Source organism: Anticarsia gemmatalis, chromosome 2 (assembly GCF_050436995.1).
Source record: "Anticarsia gemmatalis isolate Benzon Research Colony breed Stoneville strain chromosome 2, ilAntGemm2 primary, whole genome shotgun sequence".
Taxonomy (NCBI): Eukaryota; Metazoa; Arthropoda; class Insecta; order Lepidoptera; family Erebidae; genus Anticarsia; species Anticarsia gemmatalis.
Window position 1 is genome coordinate 13,670,332 of NC_134746.1, and position 27,632 is coordinate 13,697,963.

General features: G+C 36.1%; 3 protein-coding genes across 5 annotated transcripts in view; 1 reads left to right on the plus strand and 2 right to left on the minus strand.

Moving 5' to 3' along the window:
• shakB (Innexin family member shaking B) overlaps positions 1-27,632 on the minus strand; it is a 137,762-nt gene that overhangs the window by 91,848 nt on the left and 18,282 nt on the right. The window lies entirely within an intron of this gene.
• Positions 511-7,406, plus strand: LOC142978732 (uncharacterized). Of its 2 annotated transcripts, none has more exons than XM_076123281.1 (6): positions 511-796; positions 1,492-1,658; positions 3,253-3,343; positions 3,767-3,913; positions 6,603-6,722; positions 7,173-7,406. In XM_076123281.1, exons 1-6 carry the CDS (start codon positions 713-715, stop codon positions 7,398-7,400), a joined length of 837 nt encoding a protein of 278 aa, XP_075979396.1. In that variant the 5' UTR covers positions 511-712; the 3' UTR covers positions 7,401-7,406. The 2 variants fall into 2 exon arrangements, with proteins under 2 accessions (XP_075979396.1, XP_075979405.1); XM_076123290.1 differs by having other exon boundaries at positions 1,504-1,658.
• On the minus strand, positions 10,937-12,737 carry LOC142978744 (uncharacterized). The gene is made up of 2 exons (XM_076123301.1): positions 12,374-12,737; positions 10,937-11,465 (listed from the first exon to the last, which is right to left on the minus strand). Exons 1-2 carry the CDS (start codon positions 12,735-12,737, stop codon positions 11,053-11,055), a joined length of 777 nt encoding a protein of 258 aa, XP_075979416.1. The 3' UTR covers positions 10,937-11,052.

The following is a 27,632-nucleotide window of genomic DNA, read 5'->3' on the forward strand; positions in this document are numbered from 1 at the left end:
CGATCCCTCACGAACTCCGGGATAAAAGTAGCCTATGTTTTATTCTGGGTGTTCAGCTACCTATATAACCAAATTTCATTGTAATCGGTTCAGAAATATTTGCATGAAAGAGTAACAAACATCCATACATACATTCTCACAAACTTTTGCATTTATAATATTAGTAGGATTTTCATGAAGTATGCTCTTAAGAACGTGCCAATTGAGATAAGGCCTTCATGGATCGCTACACAACTACCATTGTGTCGACTTGATTACTACCTAGAGCAAATATATGGTTTGAGGTGACTTGAAACCAAAGAATTCAAGAAATAATATTTTGAATTGGAGACCAAAGTTGGAAATGTTGCCATTGTTCAACCACAAAGAGTGGTCAAACATTGTGTTGTTTTCAAAATCAATATATTCAAATCACGACATAAACCATTTTCAAAAGCATCATTTTCCGCCATATCCATATTGAAAAGCCAAATAAATCCAACATAATCTGTGCAATGATGTCGCAACTGTTTCACATTTCAGTTTAGCACATATCATAACACGAAAACGAACCACTCAACACGCTGTAGGATTTTATTAACAACCAGTTTATGACCGAGCAAGTACGAGTGTACGCGTGACCACCACACTGCACCATTTTACACAGCGTCCCTTGTGAATATAAAACTTTACTCAAATATTCTCTCTGAAACATTTTAAATTGAGGAATAAAATGTATATAGGCAGTTTAAGTGAATATTTCAGTATGTTTGTGTTCATCCTCGTGCTCGGAGTAGCCTCCGCCAACTCGTCAGAGGTAATCGTAATTGTTTTGTTGTTCAAATGCAAAACAGCGAAGGAAATTTGGCAACAATACAGCGAGATAACACGCTCAGATGCAGTGAAACACAGATAAAAACCACTTTTATGTAAACGTTTTTTAGTTGGGCCTTTTATGAGATCTAAATTGGGTAGCGCTGCCTTTTATATGTATAATTCGTGGATACTGCCTTTGTTTAAAGTTATTCGCGAAGTTTTTTGCGGCGGAATAATGGAAGTGTACATGCGAGGCGTTGCGAGGCGTTTTCATTGAAATAAAACTATTGCGGATATTAACCGATAAATGTTTCCAGTTTTATTTTCAACTGAAAAAGAGAAAATGTTGGAACATATTTCCTAGGATACACGACGTGGAAATGCCGCAGTACTTTAATCTATTCACTGTGTTTGTGATCAGTTTGTTCGTCGTGTTCATATAATATTGACATTGGCTATACGAATGCTCTATTACACTAAAAAAAATATACGTATTTCTCTTATCGTAGCAATGTTCTTGCAACTAGCAGAGTTTATTAAACTAGCGCAATTGTACTCTACATTTTCACGCAATACAAATAGTTACAATAAATAAACGAATACACTTTTCGGCGTTCCCAAAACACCCCAAAATATTCAAAACGGCACGCTTTACTAAACCGTTTCAATTCTCCTTCTCTCTCTTACATTCTCAAGTATGTGAATCAGAAATACTTCCAAGAACACCGTCTGCTAGCGAAGGCGATAGTGGAAGCGCTACAAGACCCGAGGTTTGATGAGGAACTGCTCTTCGACCTGAAGAAGGAGAACCAAGTATACTTGAACAGGACTATGTCGCTTCTTATCAAGTATATTGTGAAACGGTGAGTGTGACGTCATAAGTTTTACAATGACTTTTTATAACTATAGTTTTTTTTTTATGATTTAAATGTAAATTTTACAGCTACTACTGACTAAATAATTAACATATTTTTATCTATTCATTTATTGACTTTATATATGTACAAAAGTATGTATGCGGCCTTAATGCCTTAGGCATTCTCTTACAGTCTACGCAAAGATATTGATGCAGGGTTTTGACGCATGTTTTTTTCAATAGATAAATATATATAAAAGAGTGATTTAAGAGTAGTTTATGTCTAAACATTGTAAAGGTTTTATGTAAAATAACATTTTGAACCGGGTGAAGCTGGGTCGGGACGTCAGTTATTTTATAATATGTACCTAGTGATTTAAATTCGTCACGGAGTAGACTCAATTTTGAAAGTGTATGTAAACGTCACTACCATTGTGTCACAGACATCGGTTACCGGAAACGTCGGTTTGATTCCTGCGTGAAACACTTTATATTTGTTTTATCTACAAACATATACCGTATTACCTGTGTTATTACAATACGACTATATGTATTGTTTGCGTAAAGAACACATTTGCGTTTTGAGATAAATTAGATAAAAAAAATGATCGAAAAATATTTTTCTAAAACATATCTAATCACGCCTGTTGTACCCGAAGGCTTAGGCAGAGGTGAAAGAAATACCGTATACTGGGCACAGCACCAGTATCCGGGCTTATTGAGAAATACTCTAATATATAAATTAGAAAAGACCAACAACACATTGCTCGATCCGAAATTGAACCCGATACCTCGAGTTTAGCAGCCTGATACACAACCGACACAGCGGCAATTAATCATTTTAATTAAGCAAAAGTTAATGAACTTATCCATAACAGGATCGAAATTAACGGATTTTCAAATATCAAGATCATTGGAAACTTTTCTCAAACTCAGTTGCAAGTATTGATTACGGGTTCGTAACTACAACAGATAAAGTTGGTCTCTCCTCGATTAGTTCCTCTCCCAAGTGAAGAGTTTTTAAACAAAAATAACGAGAATGTCTACCGTATTCCACTGCATATTTAGGTTTCTACTTTTTGCAGGATAATTGTGTGTAGGCTAAGTTAAAACCCATGTTTTAGAAGTTAATTTATTTTGGACAAAAAATTCGTTGCCATGTTATTTAATGTTATTTATAACATTATAAAATATTACATTTATGAAATTTTCGCGCAGTTATACAATGTCTCGTGTAAGGAAAAGTATATTTTTTTATAATATAATTTTATCAACAAACCCTGACTGTCTATTTTAAACTATAAGCTGATTATAGTTTAAAATAGACAGTGAGCTATAAGCTGAGTCGCGAAAAGTAGCTATGTTTAGTCCCCAGTTTTCAAATATCGCCACGCTTAGGTACATATATCTTATCAAAATCGGTTCAGCAGTTAAGACGTGTTAGCGGTACAAATAGATTTCCACTTGTATCATGTTCCAAGATTAATTAATTAGAAGCGAGAGGATTTAAAACCAAAATCTAAAAAAAAACATTAATAAAGTTCAGATTTTTTTAACACCCGGTACTAGGATATCATACGTAACAAGGAGTATATTTCCAGGGAGGTAGACAACTACCGTTCTCGTCGCACGGATGCGATCAGCCGCCGTATCTACTCGTCCCTCATTATGAAGCTGATCGACATCGCCAAGGTATGCTTATAGCTATTTATACACATAAATTAGCTGATGGATGTGTGTGCTATCTCGAACCAATTTGCAATGATTTATGTATGTGTTTTGAAGGTAGATAAGGTATGAATATTAATTGATGGAATTAGGTTTTATACGTAGATCTGAATACAAATTAAATTATAATATGTATATAATTTAATAAAATCAAACCTTACATAAAAAATATGTTTTAGACGTAAAGTTTAGACTAGCTACATAGTTGGGGAACCACATAGATCAGTTTCCTTATAACAGTCAATACTTGCCTACGATGGCCTTGTGTCATTACTAATCACGTCTGGGGTCGAATTCCCGGCTTTGAAAATTACAAATGATTTTTTTTCTACAAAACTGTCCTGAATCTCATGAATCAGTAAATAAAATATTAATGGTTGTACATAGGATCTGCCTCGTAACACAACAAATCAGAACCGCATCGACACAGCGCACCGCTACTACATGTCAGTCGAGAGCCGCGACATGCACGATCAGATGGCAGACGTGCAGGTGTTCCACGCCGCCGCCAGGATCTACGATATTATGTTCACTGTGAGTATACACATGCATGTATGCAAATACGCACGCATGCAAACACGCGCGCAAACACGAACATACGTACAGACAGACGTACACACACGCGAGCTCGCATGCACAGACAGACAGACAGACAGACAGACAGACAGACAGACAGACAGACAGACAGATAGACAGACAGACAGACAGACAGACAGATAGATAGATAGATAGATAGATAGATAGACAGACAGACAGACAGACAGACAGACAGACAGACAGACAGACAGACAGACAGACAGATAGACAGACAGACAGACAGACAGACAGACAGACAGACAGACAGACAGACAGATAGATAGATAGATAGATAGACAGACAGACAGACAGACAGACAGACAGACAGACAGACAGACAGACAGACAGACAGACAGACAGACAGACAGACAGACAGACAGACAGACAGATAGATAGATAGATAGATAGACAGACAGACAGACAGACAGACAGACAGATAGACAGACAGACAGATAGATAGATAGATAGATAGACAGACAGACAGATAGATAGATAGATAGACAGACAGACAGACAGACAGACAGACAGACAGACAGACAGATAGACAGACAGACAGACAGACAGACAGATAGATAGATAGATAGATAGATAGATAGACAGACAGACAGATAGATAGATAGATAGATAGACAGACGGAAATGTAGACAGGCAGTGGCTAAAAAGCTGCAGTAGTTTTTCTAGTACAACAAAAATACCACCTGTATTTTTTTTACACCATTTGAATCGTTCATTAGTCATTCCTTTCCATGCAGTTGCAATCAATACTCTCACCTTACAAGTTGCTGTGCCAAAAACGATATATTCTCACGTCTATTGCCACAAGAAATGTGCACGTCACATTACGATCCTCAGGTACAGTCTGTCTGAGAATCCGCAACGAATTTAATATCTACTGGATTGGAATAGTTGGGAGCACAATAAATCTATCCGTCGTTTACTCGCGCCAGACAAAAGATAATGCCTAGATATCTGGCTTAGCGCAGATTGCATTACGAGTTTAATTCACTTCTTTAACTTAATAGACTTTAGTTTGGAAAGTGTCTTGTGAAGTTGTGAGCGATTTTTTTCAGTATTGTTTTTTTTAATTGACTTACACTTCAGATCTAGACTTAGAATTTATATTGACAACTTATTTTCTATAAGAATGTTTGCTTGCGTACGAAATTTACACCATGGATTTTTGTAGCCATGAAACATCTTGAATAATTAATAACAACATTTATTAATTTCAATAACAATTGTTTAAAACAAGAATTAACACTACATGTTTTGCCACAATCTTTTTCATAAACAATTTCGATTGCTATTATGCTTTCTAGTAGATCAGATCTTTAGTCTCTGCCTATGCTAATAGCGTTATTTTGTGATCCTAAAAGATATAATCTATGTATATTAGTTGCATATAAATACTAGTTACATCAATGCTATAACATTTGACTCACATGTCATTTATCTCAGACTACAGACTAGTACATACATACATACATTATACAAGTTTGACCCCAGTAAGTTAGTGCATGAATAAATACAAATAAATCTAGACCGCACTCGTCGAACGACAGGCAATCACTTTGCATACATAAATAAATACAATCTTTGTCTTAACCGTATTACCTAGAGTATTGAGGTCTCTTGAGGCTGAACTGATTTAGGTTTTATACATGGGCATTTACATGAAGCTTTTCTTATAATAAAATTATCAGAGATTTTTAGTCATTATATTTGATAATGCATTTTTTGTGATAGTCTTTTGTTTTTAAAGCTTTTGCAGGATTGGGCATTGTTATACAAAGTTATTGTAGTTTCTTTGCAAAATAAGGTACCTGGGCCAAATATGACTAGCCGAAAAATATATCCTGTCCAAAAATATGATAGCACGCACTATGAGGAAATGTAAAGATCACTTGTAACACGTAGAGTTCATGTACTCAAAGTATTTTATATCTTATCTCACTGAATTATACTTATAAACTTTTTTGTACAGTCGTGATTGACTCAATCCTTGTTCACTATACTCATTTCTATTTCAATTTTTTTTATTGACCTGTACTTTTCCATTGTTGGGCAAAGGTTTCCCCCAAAACCTTCCACCGGATTCTGTTATTGGCTATCTCATGCTAATCCTCTACTATTTCACTACAAATAGTTAAAATTCTCATACTCAGCAGCATACATCATTTTAATTTCTGTCTAGCAAAAAAATACCTGAAAAATAAGTCCACCCATTTCATTTTATTTCACTAACGAACAAAAAAAGTGACTGGATGCAACTAGGTTTAATTTCTCAACGCCACTATTGTAAGGTCTTGCTGGAAGCACTAGATTGCTAGCGTTATAGCGAGAGCACTTGATTTAGTCGTGTACTGCAGAACATGATGTTACCTGCGTTTTGTTAGGTTAGGTTTATTTGTAGTGCTTGTGTGGATGAAAGTAATTGATGTGGTGTTCAAGTTTTAGTTTTGGTCACTCGCCACTACAGTAAGGAGAGTTGATGGTCCGATTTTTAAAACTACTTTTTAGTCTTCAGTTCTTTAGGTTTCTATCCAGGTTCTGGCAAAGAGTTATAAAATAATATAAATAATTATTTCGTATGGCAATCGAACCAACGACTACATACAGCATTTTTAAATGTTTATATATTTTACAGGCTCCGAGAATATTGTCAGCTCTAGGCAACGCTGATGATTTGACGCCAAAGACGCTGGTGAAAAAGTTGAAAGACATGGAAATCAAACCTATACACCTGGGCGTTGCACTACTGATACAGGTGTCTTTTGTTGTAATTTCACATGGATCTACAGTACTTACATAATTGTTATGAACATGTTTTCATGACACCATGTAATCAGCGAAAAAAACATCTAATCTTAGTGGCCAACATAATTATAACGGTTCTAGGTTAAAGTTTAGATTTCCTGTTTTGGCTGATTACATGGTGGTTACAAAATTATGAAGCTGAAGAATAAAAAAAAGTAGTAGATGATTGATATATGTACATACATATTTTATGTGTCTCAATATTGAAGCATCAAGCCGCTATGAGTCCTTGCTATAAGAATACATATAGCTATCTTTTGCTGTCCTACATTTAGTTTTTCTATAAATTAATTTTGAGCTTGAAATGTACCCGACGTAAGCCTATAAGTGGCTTATGTCAGGAAAGCTCAGGAAAATAAGAAATGTTCTTATAACATTCTCAATAATTTATTTTCTGCAGTACCACCTCCGCAACACAGTAAACTTCGCCATCCGCTCCCGAACCCTGGAAGTACTATCGACCAAGCCGCAGCACGTGGGGCCGCAAGTGATAGAGATGCTCAAGTCCCTGGCGGCCCGCATGCTGCCCATCGCGGAGCTGCTAGACATACATCTGTCACACTCCAGCCCCGCGTTTAAGGACACCTGCCCCGCGACTTGGCTTAGTATTGTTAATAGTAAAGGGTAAATTTTAATCTTAGTATGTGTTTTATTCTACCGTTTCTTAAACGTGTTCTCAATTTTTCCCTAAGAATATATTTACTCTGTAAAACATTTCTATAAATAATTTTACAGACATGACTGACTGCCTCCGTGGCGCAGTGGTTTAGGTCGCCACGCCGCGCCGATACCACTGCAACGGGAGGTCGTGGGTTCGATTCCCACACGGAGCAAATATTTGTGCGATCCGCAAATAATTGCTTCGGGTCTGGTTGTGCTTTGTGTCCGTTGTTTGTATGTTTGTAAAAGTCCCCGCGACACAAGAGCAATTCTTAGTGCGGGAGTTGTCTTTTAAAAAAGAAAAAAAAGAAAAAGAAGTGACTCTAAATAACATCCCTGTGCAAAATCGAACCCTATTCATTCCGCGGCGTAGAAGTAGCTGCGAAATGACCTTAACTACTGCTCCACAGATACAGGCATGATACAATTTCAGATTCACTCCATCACAGATGCACAACAATACAGGAAATACTATTTATTAAACAACTATTTTTACAATACTTTAATAATAATAAGGTTGATTTATACTTTTAATATAATCACAAAAAAACGCAAATACTTTTTTCCCGAACATTTTATCAACTAACCACCACACTACAAACAAACTCATATTTCATAACAATCTCCGTAACTTAATCCATCGTATTTGTATTACCAAATCAATATAGACGAACTATTTATATACTACACACTAGTATCACATACCGGGCAGGCGTTTTTATTGGCCGGTCAGATTTATGGGGCCTACTAGTGATTGTAGCAGGCGGCCTACTAAATACGGATTGTACAGTACAGACTTGGTCAATGTGGAGCGATTGATCGACTATTGGGTAATCACATTAACCTAGGGATTGAGGGAAGTGTAGTCGAAGATAATTCGACTACTAACCGATAGATACTTTGGTCTAGTTGCACACTATTAAAGTAGGTACCTACTGAACATTATTATAATCACACGATGAAATACACAAAAACGAATAAGTAAGATATAAATCTTGTATGATTTTGACTTAAGGTCGCCACGCCGCGCATTGGGTGGGGGGAGTCGTGGGTTCGACTTCCACACGGAACAATTATTTGTGCAACCCCAAATAGTTGTATCGTGTCTGTACTTTGTGTCCGTTGTTTGTATAAGTGTTAAAGTCCCCGCGACACAAGATCAATTCTCAGAGGTGTCTTAAAAAAAAAATCAGTTCCGTTTCTTATCTGTGCGATTTCCAATCAGCATTATAATCACTTTGTTTACACTGTACATGATACTTATGGAAGAAAATGCTATCACTATAACAGCTTGCTAACAATGAGAACAGGTCTAGTTTTATATGATTACACAATGACATGGTTTCCAACAACGTACACTTTGATATTTTCCCATAGTGTCCCCATGTCTATGTAATTTTCTAGCGTTATAGAATATATCCAATTCTAGTTTACCATTAAAATAGCTACATAAAGTCCATTTGTAATAAGCGTAATAGCCGAAAACTATATAAAATACAAACATTGGAGACAATTTATGCGGTGGTTGGCGTAGTGCACGAATTTTCATAAAGTTTAACATGTAAGGCTTAATTATTTGGACAGTTCAACGTGCCCTGCCAAGCCCGTGCTGCCGTAGTATTTACTATAATGTAGTATAATGCTTGTACGCAAGCTTATTTGAATTTAACATTTGGAATTTAAATAACAGTAACAATTTTGTGTATGAGATATTTTAAATTTATTTCTTGCTTTTGCCTCAATAGTTGAATCGTACATAATACTACCTATGTACAAGTATGTATGGTAAATACGAGTTAAAGAATATGATTTCTAGTTTGATATTACCAGGCATTGACAAATAATGGCTGAGAAGAGAAAAAGAAGGGAAGATCTTTGCCCAACAATGGAACAATACAGTTTGAAAAGTAACCTAGAGAATCAGATGAGGTAAACTGTAAGCACCTATACAATATGCATTAAGATTACTTAACAATAATTCGTCTTGACAAAGCAGTGGCATAAAAACCAACAAAGTACCATATTTGTTTCTAGAAATCAGAATATGTCACACTCAAACCACCAACAATTTTCAAATCAACACTAAAATCCCACAAATCGTACGATTACAAAACAACCAGCTGATTCAGGCGACAATATATTAAGAAAATAAGAAGTGATTTGTTTAAAAATGTGTAAAATCATCTGTTTTATGTGAGAACAAACAACGCGAGGCGACAGGCGAGAAACGACGCTCGTAAATTGTTCTCGGCTTGCGCACGCGCCGATAATATAATATAGGGCAGTGACGTCAAAATGGCTACTTTTATCGACAACATGGTCTGTTGTTTTAAATTTGTTTTATTTTTATATTCTACAAGGTAATATGACATTGTTATATTATTATTTTTGGTGTAATATATTTTTGTTGTGTCATATACTTATAAATAACTCTCCACTCCGGCTTCGAACGGTTTAAAAATTTACTTGACAAAATACATTTACAATTTTTACACCTAAACCCTCTACTTTAATCACTCTATCTATTAAAAAACTGGATCAAAATCCGTTGCGTAGTTTAAACAATCAAAGCATACTTGGAGACAGACAGTGAAAATCGACTATGTTTTATACTATGTAGTGACTAGTTGAATTGTGCGGCTCAGTTCATGTACAAAGTTTACATCCCTACATCAAATGCTCTGGGGTTTATGTTCTTAAAAAAGAGCCTACGTATGACACGTGTCTTCAGCTATCTGAATGCCTGATTGCATCAGAATCAGTTCCGCAGTTCGCAGTTTAGCTGTGAAATTGTTACAGACAAACTGCCATATTTGCAATAACTGTATGGATTTTATATTTATTTTTCATTGAAAAGAAAGTATGACATTGTAAAATATTTTTGTATATATTAATACACTATAAAGGACCATTTACACGATGCAAGTTTCCTGCCTGTTGCATACAATAATATCAAAGCAATAAATGACTCGCATTGTCTAAACTACATACAACATTATTGCTTTTTGGGCAATATTTCCCTGCCAGAATGTTCTTGGTATAAACAATACATACAATAATTTCTTAGCAATTTTTGGATTCAATTATATTCTCTCATTTGTAAACATGAGTGCAGTGAGTGAGGGTGTATTAATCGTTGCTGCTCTTCTAAGGCAGGAAATTTTGAGAAAAAAACGTAAAAAAAGGTGTTGGATCAAAAAATGGATAGCAAGGAGAGATATTCTTGGAGTATCTAACAACCTTTGTTTGGAGTTGCAAATAGAAAATGAAGATGACTTCAAGAACATGTTTCGTGTGAACAGAACCCAGTTTTATTATTTGTTAGATAAAGTTGGTTCTTCTATACAAAGGCAAAATTGTACAATGCGTAATGCTATCCCTGCTCGAATAAAATTAGAAATAATATTAAAATATTTGGCAACAGGAGATTCACTTGGTACACTTTCACAGTTATTCAGGGTACCTAAGTGTACTATAAGTACTTTCTTGGTTGAAGTTCTCGAAGCTATTTATTTAGCATTAGAAGATTATATAAAGGTATGTACTAAAAGTAGCTGTCTTTAGAATATAATAATTTTACTAGTTTTACAAAGTAATTGATCAGTTACAAAATAGAAAAATTATGAGTTCCACCACGTATCTTCACTGCCTTGTTTTGAGTATGGAGATTCTGGCATAGGAGTAGAGTTCTTTCGTTCCTTTTCTTTGTGATCCAGTAGTTTAAATTTAGACAATACTGCTTGTATTTCGTCTTGAGCATGTATACTATTTTCGGTATTTAATATACGCAATGAAGATGCAACATATTTGCCGAATTTATCTAAATCATCATCAGTTTTCTCTAGTCTCGCCCGTTTTTCAATATTATCCAACTTATTTAAAGCCGATTCTATATAACCAGAAGTCTTTTTGGTCGTTTTTTTGGGCATCGGAGATGGAGCGTGGAGGACTTGTACATCTGAATTCGGAATATTAGGGTTATTTTCTGTATTATCGATATATTCAAAAACGATATCATCTTGTGATGTATTCGCTTGCGATATGAAGAAAGCTTCATCCTGAAAACATATATTATTTTACAGGTACCAAGATGTGAAGAGGACTGGAATAAAATTCAAAAAGGTTTTTTATTGAGATGGAATTTTCCCAATTGCAATGGCGCCATTGATGGGAAGCATATAAATGTAAAATGTCCTCCCTGCACAGGCTCAGACTTTTTTAATTATAAAAGTACATTTAGTATTGTATTACTAGCTTGTGTAGATCACGATTATTGTTTCACGTATATTGACGTGGGTGCAAAGGGTAGAATATTTAATAATTGCACATTAAAGAAGGCCATCGAAGAAAACACAATACATTGGCCAAGTAATTCAGTACTTGTTGGCGATGAAGCGTTTCCCTTAAAACCTTATTTGATGAAACCATATCCTCGTCGTAACGACTTAACAAGAGAACAAAAAATTTATAATTATAGATTGTGTAGATGTAGGAGAATCGTAGAAAATGCTTTTGGAATATTAACAGCCCGATTTCGAGTGTTCGAAAAGCCAATTACTACAAGTATAGACAAAGTAGACGTTATAGTGAAAACATCATGCGCATTACACAACTGGCTAAGGAAAACCTCACCAGCGTCTTATACACCACCAGGTTTTATTGATGAAGAATGTCCAAGAAGTGGAGGTCGTCTTGGTACTTGGAGAGAACATTTTTCAAGCGGGGCTTTTGAAAATATAACTTCACAGAATAATAGGCATAGTACAAGAGAAGCTTTAAGAATCCGTGATAATTATTGTAATTATTTTAACCATGGTGGTGCTGTACCATGGCAAGACAATGCCATTTTTTAATTATTTAAGGTACCTATACGATAAAATTAAGGAATGCTTTATTGTACATTATTGCACCTAGCTGTACTTCACAAAATTACATAAATACATACCATATTTGATGTTGTTTGTCTGTGTTCAGATCTTTTCTTTAAAAACGAATCCATTAGGTTATACCAAGACAGTTTAGATATAAAAACATCAGCAGTACCGGAACCAGTTCCCATAGAATCTTTAATCTTTTTCCTTTCCCCATGATACTGCGTCCTTAAATTTTTGATTTTATTTGTAATTTCCTTCGGTCCGAAACCTTCAACTCCAAATTCCTGCGCAAATGCGGCTAGTGCCGCATTACGTGCATCACGATTCTTATAGTTCAGATTTTCAGTATCCCATAAACAATCATGACTGCGATAAATCTCAATAAACTTAATTAAAGCAGCAGAACCGAATTTTAACACTTTTTGACTCATGTTTTTGAAGAAACACCTTTGCTCTAATACGTTCAACAATTGAATAAAAATTTGCCAATGCAAATACGTACAATAATTGAAGCAAGTCGCCAGTAAGTGGTACACGTACTTACAAGTCAATGTTTAGACAAGTCAAGACTTGAAAGCAATAGTCGCCTAAACATAATCGCATGGTATGTAAACAAAAGACACTTGCGATTATTTCTTGTCTAGATTTGCATTCAATTATTGTATTCAATTTTTTTACGACTATCAACGTGTAAACAATTGCTTACAATTCTTGAAGGTCAATTATTGCCTTTAAATAATTGCATTCAATTATAACTCTATTCTGTGCAATAAAATGGCATCATGTAAATGGGCCTTTATTGTTTGCTGCCAGTGTATCAAAGTTACTTATATTTTTATATTTGTACTGAGATCAAAAGATTGTTCATTCATCGCGTGTGTTGTAAAATTATGAATTATGTTTATTGTGATTTTTATGACAAATTGTAACACGGAATATGTGCTTAATAAAAATAGCACCACAACACGTCAGTGGACGTTTCCTCTAAATCGACATTTCGGAAAAATTTTGTATTGTGATACCGTTTTTTTTCAAATAGAGCTTTATTAATAAAGATACTCTTTGAAACGCTTTGAAAAGGCAGCAGATAATATTCTCATTAATCTTGGTTCTAGCACTTAGTATCAAATTCGATATAATTGTATTTACAGGCGAATACGATCAAAAAACAATATAAGCAACACCTGTAACATTATGTTTAGCAACTGTGGCCATATTTGCAAAATATATATATTTTTTATCTTACTTTACCTTAAAAAAAAATTAAATTCACGCTACTTCTATAAGAGCAGTATGTGGCTATAAGTATCAACCTAATTGACGTTTCCAAGATTATTAATTGATCCAACTCATTAAAACAAACATCTCGACCTTTCAAAATATTCGCTCCCTACAAAATCCCTACACAAGTAAATTTCATCTTTATCTGCATTTACAAAAACAAAAAACCCCTCTCTCGTATTTATAATCTGTGGTGGTATCATCATAAAGGTGGGGGCTCACCGGCGAGTTTAAACGCTGATCCCGCTGATGAGGACCGTCATAAACTCGTACGAAATACGCCTACGCCTTTATCTGTGTGTACATGCCCTTGTTTGTTTGTTTTTTCAAGATTTTTCCGCTGTAGTGCATCGTCAATGTTGATAGAGAGGTCATCGAGAGATCATGGAAATTGTATTTCACTTACGCTGGGTTATTTTTAGTCCAATTTGATGTTTGCAAAAGATAATAATGAAGTTTTTTACTTTTTGTATATAAATTCTGATTTATGATAAACATCAAGGTAGGAAATAATAGTGTTGTCTTTTTAGGTGTGACAACTTGTTCAGCTTACTATTTTTGCCCTAAATTGGTACGGAATGGGTATAAAAAGTTTTGACACTAATGACTTGTATGTACTAACAAGCCAAGTATATTGATTTTATCAAATAATGAATTTCAAATAGCCAAATACAATAGTCATTTGTATAATGCTTCATTTTATAGTCCAGGTAAAAAAAAACTTCATAAAAAAATAACTATCTTTATATTTAGACACTAGGTATCTAAGAAAGTTTTTCTATATGTTCTAGATAAATAAGTAAAATTGAACACTGGGACACTGTCATGAAAATAAGGGTTCGTCCTAGTTTGTCGGCCATACATACATACATACATACATATGTATGGTACATTCTATCACACGCCCGTCCGGTCGTTCTCAGCTGATGTGTACTCGGACTTAAAATACTGGAAATGACTACAATTTATTTTAACAAAATACTAGGAAACTTTATTTGTTTATCAATTGTGTCAAGCTTTTAGATCTAAATACTTTCAAGTAATAATTATGTTGAGCTATTACCTAAATCGAAACTCTAAGCTTAGGAGTAATTATTTTATTAATTGCGCTTTCTATTTGTTGTTTGAAGAGACGTTCGATGCTTACAGGATGCATCATATAGGTGACTAATGAAATATGCTTGATGATGCGTATCTATCAGGATAAATGACTACGGTAGCTATCATAATTAAATACGTTTTGTTAATATGAGTGCAACTGGCGCCCAACGTGGGATCTAAATCACCAATCTACGTTAATGAAAACCAAAGTCATTAAAATAATAACGTCGACCTATTAATAGCTATTATAGTTTCTAAATAAAATGTACCAAAAATATTATCTTTCACTGTATTTTCTATCAAACCAACCCTTTCCATACTTTCCCATATCAACGTCTCCATACTGACACACCACCTTATCAGCCCACGTTACAAGCTCCTCAAATTGCTATTAAATAATATTCCGCGCGATGAGGCCAGTAATCACCACGGAACACCAAGAAAAGCCTTCAAACAGGGAGGCTGTGACACAGCTTCCCTATGAAGGCTTTTCTGAGAGGTCAATGCCTTCGGGGTGTCAGATGTGCGAGTTCTTTTACGTTTGACTAATCAGGTTGGAGTAATGAAGGTTGTATGGGACGAGGATAGCGAGGGCATAATGCTGTGCCTCTAGTGAAAATGGGTATATAGTCAGGTTGGTTCTGTCTATAGGGTAAAACCGTCTATTTGAAATCGTAATTGTTATAATCGAGTTGCAGCGTTTGCAGAATAGGGTAGTTAGTAGTAGTAGTCTACCAGTCAAATCAGCTACTCATTATGAAATATCACAAACACATTTATGTATAGAAATACGTCGTAGTGACGTCACTATGTCATATTCTTGTTGGTATCAAATGAGTGTCTAATAAAATGTTTCAGTCTGTAATAATTACAATTTCAACATTATTTACGAATCAAACTACATAATCTGAGCATTTTAGATGAACTTTTTACGGGTACGAGCTGAATATTTTTTTGTTAACCTAGTCAACTACCCAATTGTCCGTGAAAGTAGGTAGGTAGTTAGGTAGATAGTAAGTCAGCTGTTTTACTTACATATTCTACAAATGCTGGCACTCAATTAAAACGATTATTTGTGTCTTGGGATTTTAGTTTGTGTGGCTAGTTTTTGAGATGGAATAGAAAATAGTCGGATATGTTAGTGTGTTCATTATTTCTTAATTTGTAAATCATAGTTGATGTCTTTTCCTGTATGTAATGGACCTGTAAAAAAAAATCATAGTTGCATTACTCAGTATCTGCTTCCGAAATAAAAAATAAGTAATAGGCAATTTTTGTTCCTAGTACCAAAACACACAGATTTTATTTTTCAAATAAATAATAAAATCATATTTCAAAACTGACAGTCGAATCGCAATACTAAAAAACCTTCAGTAATAAAACAGATACCAAATTTATTAACAACAAGCCGTAAACACAAAAACACCAATTTTATAACCCAAACCTTAACCCTGCACCCGCGGGACTACAGTAAAATAACCCTAAACCTAACCCCAGAATGACAGCACAAGTTGAAACATAAAACGACTCCCGGCGGGTTAAATAAGTCCCGTTAGCAAATCAATTACTACTGTAACCCTCAAATACTAGTACAGTTATGTGCAAAAATATCTGCTTACGACATATTTTCAACAGCATTTTTGCCAATTAAATCATCAAAGTGTATTAGAAACAATAGTCACTTGTTCTAACGGTTAAAGAAAACATCGTGATGAAACCTTGCATGCCTTAAATTTGTTTGATACATTTCTTGAGGGCATGCAATTCTCCAACTCGCACTTGACCAGCGGAGTGAACTCAAGGCCTAACCCCTCTCTTATTACGGGAGGAGACCTTTGCCTAGCAGTAAGACGATAACGGGCTAAATAACACAAACAAAATTATATCAACGTAATTCCATAATACTGTATTTTATTGACTCATAGCAATAAATCAATAGACATTGTTGAACACAAAAGTGGAATCAAAAATTTTGAATTTTCAATCCCACTTTTGTGTGTGCATATATAACACACAAAGCGGGTAAGTACATATTTTTGCTTGTGACTGTACCTGATACAAAGCCGACTATTTTTCGGTACAAATAAGCTCTCAAGATTTATGCCAAAGTGTCCGTTAGGATATAATTTGGTCAAAACGACTTCGGGGTGAGAATGTCCCGGCGTTATATCATGGTATTAAACGCTCAGGGCGTCGAAGTGTTAAAAAGTAGGGGATTATTTCGTATTGATGGCGTTCTCACTGACATGGCGTTTTTATAGGGTGTAAGGGGTTATTGAAAATATATTACTTTTAAGCATATGACGTAAAAGTGAATGCAACTATAGCTTTTATGTACATTGTATTTTATGTCACAATTTCACTTTCATCTTCATCATAAATGTGTAATGCTGGAGATATTTCTATAGAGTTGAAATTCTATGTAAAATTATCCTATTAGTTGTAATAAAATAAAAGTTATGAATAATGATTTTATTTATATTTTGTTTATTTTAATTAAAGTGTTTTTATTTAATTTCATCTATATAACATATTGAATTAACAATCTTTTAGTGTAAAATTCATACCCCATATTTTTTTTTATAAATAACCAAATTCAAAACCCTAGAATACGCAAAAAAATTGTTTATGTTAGTTTTATCATGAAACCTTTGTATCAAAATACAAATATTTTAGCAATAAAACTTAACAAACCCTGTGCCCGTCGTAGCACGGACCATTTCGCTCGTCCCGTGGGGTGCAAACTGCCATATCGGGGATGTTTGGCACCCGAGTCACCCCAATCACCCGCTGATGGCCACACAAATATGCCGCCAGCCATTCTCAAGTAATAGCCGATCGTTTTCATATTTTATTCGTATTGACTTGATGGCTTGCTAATAGTCGAAATTTCTGAAAGCTGTTTCATAGAAATAACTATGTGTGGAGGATTACTATTCTTCCAATAAGAACACCGGTTGCGAAGTAATATATTTATTTTATTTTCTTCAATTCTTCAAAGTGGACTGTATTAGGTATAAACTATTTACTATACACTGTTCATATACTTTACTATGTACGGTTTATTCACTATGTACTTTACTTTACTTTACTTATTCACGATCTTCACTTGATGAGTTTAAAACTTAAACTTTACAATAATATTCGCTATGTTCACTATGTTCATACTATGTTCTTTTCTTCCAAGTGATCACCATGAGTTTACAACTTAAACTTTACAACAATATTCTACACTATGTTCACTATTTACTATGTTCGTACAATGTTCTTTCTTCCGAGTGATCTGATCACCATGAGTTTGTAACTTAAACTGATGTTACGCAGCGCGCGTCCCTATTTATATTCATGAACATTGTTTCTACACTAATCTAGAATCAAACGGAATGATCAAGCGCTCCGTGCCGCACCGCGCGAGGTTCGAGAACGCCGCCGTCTCGCTCGCGCGTACGCGACTCGCCTATATATCTGTCTCGTTCTTGACCTTTCGGGAACAGTCGGTGCGCTTGATCGAAGGATCGCCGCCGCTTACAATGTTCGCGATTATTCTTTCGTACGTTTCGTATTCTTAACGACTAGAATTTTCTAATAATAATAAACTTATTTCTACTAATTTCTACAATGTTCTACGTGCGTGAATTAAACGTAATATTTTATGCCTAAATATGATTCCATCGTGCACATTTCTCCCGCCGTCGCAACTCGCGATTAATTTGGCAGCACGATGGCTCCTCTGTTCGGTCGTCACTGGATGTACGTTGTCCGTGGCGATGTCTATGTCCATGTTCGTCGGCTGTAGATGTTCCCGATGTGCGCTGCTCCCGCCGGTGTTGGAGTGTAGGCTGGCGGTAATAGTTTTCCATCCAACGCTGCCGTCGTTGCTCGCTCAACACCGGCTTTTCTCCACCGTGAATCTTTTCACGTTTTCTCCAGGTAGGGTCACTGTGCGACCTTCCCCTTGTACGTTTCCATGCTGCAGCCACGATGTGTTTACTATTCCCACACGGGTCATTGAACTGCAGCAATTGTCCTGTGGCGCGATTAGTGAGCCACTTGTTCGGTGTGGTCCGATCTCCGACCATTTTCATGTTCCATTTTTCAGCGGGAGCTTCACGGTCGCGCAAAGAGCACAGCTTAACCATTTCCAGAGTCTGCGTTATCTCGGCAGGCTTCGATAACGCTAGTTGCGCTTTCCCAATGTTCTTCCTATGGTGCAACAGCCGATGGTGAGACATGTTGCAGCCATCTTCGCCGCAAGCTTTCGCACGACAGTTATCACGTCTATGCGTACTAAGCAGGCAGCGGAAACACAGTTTACACTTCTTTGCAATGTCCCATCGTTCATTCACACTCGCGTTACGAAACTTACTACAATCGGCTAGTCTATGTTCATTCATACATACGTGGCACTGTGGTTTCTTATCCACCACTGTATAAATTCGCTCGTACCGCGGCTCATTTTCATTGTTGTGCGACTTTACATGTGTGCCGGCCGTCGCGACGTTCTCGGGTAGTGCGTACGCACTACACTTGTCAACTTCGGTGTTCAGGAATACGGCAAGTCTCTTTAAGTCCGGTACATCTTCTTTGTACTTGTAAGTATAGTCGTACCACTTACTTTTCAAAACAGGTGTGAGTTTGTCCAATGTAATCTTCACCAGCTCCGGGTTATACAAGTAGTGGGGTTTCTTAAGGGCCTCGATCGTAGCCACGATGTTCGATACTTTGTTCGCGAATATACAAAGTTCGCGGGGTTCGTCATTTACTCTCTGCAATTTTCTCAATTTCTCTATTTCATACATAGCCAGTGCGTCCGGTCTTCCAAATCTTCGTCCCAAAGCCTCCATGATAGCCTCTGGATCCGGCTGGCTGTAGAGGAGACTGCTGACGGCATCACGAGCAGCTCCTTTCAAACTTCTCCTTATTCTTGCGATGTTCTCGACTTTCGAGAACATTCCGCACGTTTCTCGATAAGCAGCGCGGTACGCCAACCAGCTACTGCATTCGCCGGTGAAGATTGGCAGCTCCTGAATATACCGCGGTGCCTCTCTGGACATCCGCAGAGCTTGCACGAGCGCTTCCGTCAACAAAGTGACGTCCAGCTGACGCGCAGGTACTCCCTCCTCCTTGGGAGTATTCTGTCCTCGCCAAACAGGATCCTTCACCTTGGTGACCTCGTTCATGTCCGGCCATTCCTTCACTCGGCTGTGTGCATCATCTTCATCTTCATCCGATGATGAATCACAATTTTCTTCCTCGTCCTCGATCTCGGCGCGAAGACGCTTCAACTTTAACTCGGCGAGGGCGAGCTTCAGCGCGGCGACTTCCTCTTCGGCCGCAAGAATTTCTCGTCTTCGTTTTCCAGACACGCGCGACGTCCTACGTGACCTCGCACCTTCCGCTGTCATCGCAGGCACAGCTGTAGTGGCGGTCGTAGTCGCGGTCGCTGACCCCAGCGCGATCGCGGTCGTTGACACCATCGAAGTGGCGGGCTCCAACATTGTCGCGGTGTTCAACATCTCTGTGGCTGACGTGAGGGCAGTAGTAGTCTCCGACGTCGCCAACTGTTCGATTATTCTTCCTTTATAACTTCGCGTAACTGGCATCCTTTGTTCTTGCACTGTTCCAATCCGGCGCTCGAAGTGACCAGCAATGTGGAGGATTACTATTCTTCCAATAAGAACACCGGTTGCGAAGTAATATATTTATTTTATTTTCTTCAATTCTTCAAAGTGGACTGTATTAGGTATAAACTATTTACTATACACTGTTCATATACTTTACTATGTACGGTTTATTCACTATGTACTTTACTTTACTTTACTTATTCACGATCTTCACTTGATGAGTTTAAAACTTAAACTTTACAATAATATTCGCTATGTTCACTATGTTCATACTATGTTCTTTTCTTCCAAGTGATCACCATGAGTTTACAACTTAAACTTTACAACAATATTCTACACTATGTTCACTATTTACTATGTTCGTACAATGTTCTTTCTTCCGAGTGATCTGATCACCATGAGTTTGTAACTTAAACTGATGTTACGCAGCGCGCGTCCCTATTTATATTCATGAACATTGTTTCTACACTAATCTAGAATCAAACGGAATGATCAAGCGCTCCGTGCCGCACCGCGCGAGGTTCGAGAACGCCGCCGTCTCGCTCGCGCGTACGCGACTCGCCTATATATCTGTCTCGTTCTTGACCTTTCGGGAACAGTCGGTGCGCTTGATCGAAGGATCGCCGCCGCTTACAATGTTCGCGATTATTCTTTCGTACGTTTCGTATTCTTAACGACTAGAATTTTCTAATAATAATAAACTTATTTCTACTAATTTCTACAATGTTCTACGTGCGTGAATTAAACGTAATATTTTATGCCTAAATATGATTCCATCGTGCACACTATGTACATACGAGTATATGGAGGCGCCTATAGTGCCTATAGTTGCGTTCACCGGTCGGTAAACGATCTGTAGGTTAAGCAAACCTTGGCGCAGTCCTTCCATAGATGAGTAACCGCATAATGTTATTACAACTAGGCGTCGCCGTGCTTCGGAGGGTACGTAAAAGGTCGGTCCCGGTTGTTGTCAAATAAGATAACAGTCGTTAAGCCACGTCAGAGGCCTTCGGGAGGCTTGAACAACTTTGATGCTAGGTTGACCACTGACCATACGATAAGAAGCTATCTTTATAATATAGCTATATATAAAAAGCAGTATCTCTTTGGGAGCTTTAGGAAATACGACTATTTCCAAAGTATTCCGGACTATTCCCATCGAATAACGGGTCAAGCTCGAAAGTCGTTTGTGAATTTTTCCGTTTTAGAATTTTCTTAGTAATTGCTCGGATCGTGGAAATTGGGGTTATAAACTTTCATATCTAGCACGTAAAGCCAATTGGTCTTGGTTGGTTTTCCACTTTCCCAAAAATATCAGAAGAGACAGTGCAGAATATGCTTTATGCACAGAATAACTCATTGCAGACAAACTTTTAGGCCCAATACCTATGCCTTACCTAAGATAATAAAATAAAAAACGCATACTATGTTTTTAATGTTTTATGAACACAACATTATGAGCCGCAATACACAATTTGTTTAACCAAATTTCTTTGAAACCTAACCCCAAATATCACATAAGAAACATTTTTATACAAAACAGTAGTCGTTAACAATCAATGTTACAAAACTATGTTAAACCCTCTAACTCAAATGAAAATCACCGAACTACATAAAGACACACACATCATTTCCATTCCTACGACAGTGGCTTCCACAATCAATAAACACAGCAATTCGGACATCCCTACAGTTCTCTACACCCTGTATACAACTAGACTAAGAAACAATAAATTTTATAGAGGGCACTTCATTCTCTTGTCCGATTAATTCCCTGGTTAAATTGCAGATGAGCTCTGGTCAGTTTGTACGTTGTGCTACTGGCTTTATTTCTACTTCGGCTAACGAAGTGGCCTGAATTTGTCACGATGATTGACGCTGTCTCGTGTGTTCATGCCTTTGATTTTGTGTGGTAGTTCAATGAGTTACTATTTATGGAAATATTCAAGTTTGTTTGATAGACTGTCATTAATGTAGGGAAACTTTAGAGAAGATTTTCTTTTTATCCAAAACTGTCACAAGTTCCGTTTCTTTTTAATAAAAACCTACGAAAATTTTAATGCAGTTTACCTACCAAACTTGCATGCCTGAGAATTCTTTATAACAGTTATAAAGATATGCAACGTCGCCAACCCGTCCTTGTCCAGCATTGGGACATTAAAGAGTTAATTCTATTTTTACTATTTTATTCTAATAAATGATGTCTAATAGATACAAATATATTTCCTAAAATACGCAAATAAATTAATATCCGACATGTTTACCATTATGTAATTACACAACATTAAAAAATATGCCTAAAATATTAGCAAATAATTTGGCAAAACCACTCGTAATGGCTTTACAAAATGAAATAAAGATAAATACTAACTCCGGGCCGTAACTCTCGAGTGTTGGCAAGTGTTGCCGCTAGGGGGCGCCCTATCTTCATTTATCCGATACAAGTGCACTGCGAGACAACTCCGCTATGATATAGTGATAGTTATTTGTCCAGCCTTAGCGTTTAATGTGTTATGGAAGGAACTGCAGGATTTGATGGTCTAGATTCGAGGGTTGATATTCGCTTCACTTACATGTGTAAATTTAACGCATTTGTAATGGTAATATATATTATAATAGTAGTAGAAATATAAGTATATAACATAATTAAAAATATCGTAAATACTTTGTGTTAAGCTTTTGGAACTAATTAACAAAAGCACGCGTGTTATAAAAAATAATACAGTTTCTTAATTAAGCGCACTTACGGTTGAAATTTTACTTTAGTTTTAGTTGGGTTTTAATAGCGGGTGTGTGGAATTTCTGGTCTTTGTTTACGATAACATCTTTATGTATAGTTTCTAGTATCTACAAAAAATGCAAAACAGTTTTTAAAATTATTTAGGTATGACACTTTATACCGTTAAAAATCAGTCTGTGGATGTAAAAACTATGTCTGGTGACATTTATTTTTACAATCAAATAATAATTCACATTTTTTACAGAAATAATAAGACGTATCGGAAAATCAGATAGGCAATTTCTTCCAAGAATTGCACCTCAAATATTAATGAGAGCGGAAACAAATTCAGGCCATCGCAAAATATCGGATCTTTTAGTTACAGACATTTTTTTGTTTTATTTGCTATCTGGCTTACAAGTATTTTGTGCTGTAAGAATATTTGTAAAAAATGGAATCCTGTAGAACAGAATAATCATGTTGCTGTTAGCGACAAAAGAATTTGTTTCGTGCCTCCATGGCGCAGTGGTTTAGGTCGCGTCGTCTACCATTGCGTCGGGAAGTCGTGAGTTTGATTCCCACACGGGACAATTATTTGTGTGATCCAATAATTGTTTCGGGTCTGCTTGTACTTTGTGTCTGTTGTTTGTATGTTTGTAAAAGTCCCGCGACACAAGAGCTTTTGTTAGTGCGGGAGTTGTCTTTTATAAAAGAATACAAAGAATGAGGTATGAATTTTTTCCACTTTTGTTTTTATACTCTTGCTTTTTAGAACAAACGAAAGATTTTTTTTTATACTGATTTATTTGTACGCTGAAATAGTTGAATTGAGTGTAAAAGTTTTGACAGCGGCGTATTGAGTATATGTCAAATAGCTATCACTATAAGCTTATGATGCAGCGCTCACAGTTAGTTGTATTTGTGAGATAACCAACCTTTAGTAATATATCCACTATTTTACAATAAATTGGTAATAAGTGCGACACTACAAAATTTTGCAGTCTCATCTTTGAATTCCGGACAGCACGCTAAGCTTCTGTCCTTGCTATAGCCTATAAAGAATAGCTGAACTTGGACAACTTTTGCAAAGTTGACTTCTTAGCGCACAAAACGAAGAAAACTCAACAAAATTTACCTGCGCAGAAAATACCCTTAAACTTAACATATACAATAGTTACATAAAACATTCTTTCCTGCAAACTAGTTTACAACTGTGACAAACGTAGTTGAAAACTTCGTCACGTGGTATCGCCCACACAAGCCTTTGTGTGTGTGCAAGTTTGGAGTTTTGAAACTGTCAGCCGCTTCCTGTAGATAGCGCCACTGCACGCGATGACGAATTCTCGCGATGTATGGCGCCCTGGTACTTGTTATACCGAAATTATACCTGCGGTTTCTTGCACGGAGTATACCGAATATTCAACAAATTAATTTAACTGTGTTCATCATAAATCTATGTCTAGCGGTCATTATAGTTACTGCAGTTTAAAATCTGCTTATATAAAGCAAACAATAGGAAAGAGGTGACGACTTTAGAGACTATTAATGTACTATCGAACAAACTGAATCATGACCCACCATGTGCTCATTTTCTAAAACACGTCTATACAGGGTGTCCCATAACTCAACGATAATCCGAGACAGGATGAAAGGCCAAGTCATACCGGTTCTAGGAAAAATTAAAAAAAAATTCCATATCACTTAGTTCAGCAATAATAGACACTTTTCAAAAAAGTTGAAATTTCACACCCTTGGTCGCATTTTCAAGTCCTGTGATCACCAATGTCACAATTTCGCTGTGTTTTTTTGAATTTCGTGATCTTCATTAAATATGCTATTAATCGTAAAACAAATTAATGCACAAAACATTGTTAATTTAATTAAAAAAGTTAAGTTTTAGTTAGTCATCGTTCACAAAAATATCGTTAGTTAACTTTGACGCTTCATATTGAAAAAAAAATGTACTACACTACCCTTGGCAAGTTATTTCAAAAGTTGGCGCATTTCATCAAGATTTCAAAATGGTGCAACACTTGTCACTTTTCTTGCCATTAAAAATGTTATTTTTATTTGAACGACGAGTATCCTCGAAAATGGATCGAACGCAGTCGTACAATTGTATGGCCTCCTCGTTCCCCCGATCTTAATCCAGTAGATATTTTTTACTGGGAATGTATAAAATAAAAAGTCTATTCAAAATCAATACAAAATCTATCAGAACTTCGCCAGAAAATTGACACAGCGTCAGAAGAAATAAATGCAAGGAATTTTGCTTGACTGGTGCAAAGATCTTTTGTACGCCGTTGCAGAGCCTGTATTCGTGCCAGAGGAAAGCAATTATTTTTAGTAAAGATGTAATTGAGTCAGTCCATAACCAATATTTAATGTAATAAACATAATAGGTAATGATAATAAAAAATAAAGAATGAACGAACCATCGTTCTTATTAAATTATTCTCCTTAAACTAAAGTAATTCCGAATTGTTTTCCTCTGGCACGAATACAGGCTCTGCAACGCCTTACAAAAGACCTTTGCACCAGTCAAGCAAAATTCCTTGCATTTATTACCTCTGACGCTGTGTCAATTTTCTGGCCAAGTTCTGATAGATTTTGTATTGATTTCGAATAGAGTTTTTCTTTTACGCATTCCCAGTAAAAAATATCTACTGGATTTAGATCGCGGGAACGAGGACGCCATACAATTGTACCACTGCGTTCGTCCATTTTCGAGTATACTCGTCGTTCAAATAAAAATAACATTTTTAATGGCAAGAAAAGTGACAAGTGTTGCACCATTTTGAAATCTTGATGAAATGCGCCAACTTTTGAAATAACTTGCCAAGGGTAGTGTAGTACATTTTTTTTTCAATATGAAGCGTCAAAGTTAACTAACGATATTTTTGTGAACGATGACTAACTAAAACTTAACTTTTTTAATTAAATTAACAATGTTTTGTGCATTAATTTGTTTTACGATTAATAGCATATTTAATGAAGATCACGAAATTTAAAAAAACACAGCGAAATTGTGACATTGGTGATCACAGGACTTGAAAATGCGACCAAGGGTGTGAAATTTCAACTTTTTTGAAAAGTGTCTATTATTGCTGAACTAAGTGATATGGAATTTTTTTTTATTTTTCCTAGAACCGGTATGACTTGGCCTTTCATCCTGTCACGGATTATCGTTGAGTTTTGGGACACCCTGTATACACGTAGGTCGAAATTCGCTTGAACCTACGTTTCCTTGGTAATGAATTTGTTATCTGTCATTATTCCGACAAATCTTTATGCGCCAATATAATAAAGCTTTGTTATCGTTTTTAACAGGCTCCGTGGCGTAGTGGGTTGATGTTACGACTGCAACGCGTCAGGGGTGGGTTCGATACCCACTCAGGACATGGCTAAATCGGCCATTACAGGAAATAATGTAATTATACAAATTAAAATAATATAGGGTAACCAGCATAGTTATTACCCGGTTAAGGAATTGATACATAATTTTGGTCAATAGTATCTTTATTTAGTGAGACATTGACTTAAACTCTATTATAAACGCAACTTTAATACTCTTTCTAAAGGAACGTCAGTCGTTTGTTTCAATAAATTTGGTAACATAGAAATTAATTACTATAAAAAAAAACGACTTCTAAAATCACAGTAATTGCCCACCCCATTTCAAAACTCAACGAATGAAGTAACAGTTAAAACGGTATGTTATATAGGCACTACAATAAATTCAAATGTGTTATTCTAAACAACAATTACAACAAACTTACTTTTTCTTTTCGAACTACACACCTGGCGCTCAAACGTTGGACATGAGTTCTATATATTAAAAATGTTACCAATATTCTAAAAGTGACATATATCGCAATTAATTTGAACTGGTTACTTTAGAAATTAAAATAAACGTATTATTGCTTAACGTTGGCAAATACTGTTTGCTGGGCAATGACTATAGTGGTTACCCTAATCGTTTCACAGATTTCTAAATGACGTGCTATTTGACATTTGACACAAATCGATTTTTTCGTAGTGAAAAGAGTTTAGACTATTAACATTCTAGATTCAAATTAAGAGTGATTTATCGAAAACGTATCTACGTCCTGTAATAACAAAGGTCAAAGTTGTCTGTAGTCGTAGATACGTCATAACACCGTCGTATTCATGTTTAAAATGTCCTAAGTGCAACTTTGACAATAGATATGAAATTCTTACTGCTTTGACGGTGTCATGCGAATTATCGGCAAAATGGGTCATGATTCAGTTGGTTCGATAGTACATAGGTCTTGTGTATCAGTTTGAATTTGTTTGTTACTGTAATATTAACCACAACTTACTTAACATGCTATTTTAGATTTCGCAGATAACGTAAACAAATGACCCTATAAAACATATAACCCTATCAGTTTTACAAAACCCATTTTCCTCTGAAAAATCATTTCGTTTTGAAATCGATTCCTCCACCGAACATAAAAAGTGGCAGAAACTTCATAAAGTGGGTAAGAAATGTTATTTCTGTGCACAATAAACAATTTCCTATTTATTTCCGCGGGGCAAGGCGGCGACATAAAATTGATACGTGTTGTTGCACGCCC

Coding starts and splice junctions, on each gene's coding strand:
- LOC142978732 (XM_076123281.1), top strand. CDS start 713: ATGTATATAGGCAGTTTAAGTGAATATTTCAGTATGTTTGTGTTCATC. Junction 3,344..3,766: donor AGCTGATCGACATCGCCAAG/GTATGCTTATAG, acceptor GGTTGTACATAG/GATCTGCCTCGTAACACAAC. Junction 6,723..7,172: donor GCGTTGCACTACTGATACAG/GTGTCTTTTGTT, acceptor TATTTTCTGCAG/TACCACCTCCGCAACACAGT.
- LOC142978744 (XM_076123301.1), bottom strand. CDS start 12,737: ATGAGTCAAAAAGTGTTAAAATTCGGTTCTGCTGCTTTAATTAAGTTT. Junction 11,466..12,373: donor AACAACATCAAATATGGTAT/GTATTTATGTAA, acceptor TCATATCGCAAG/CGAATACATCACAAGATGAT.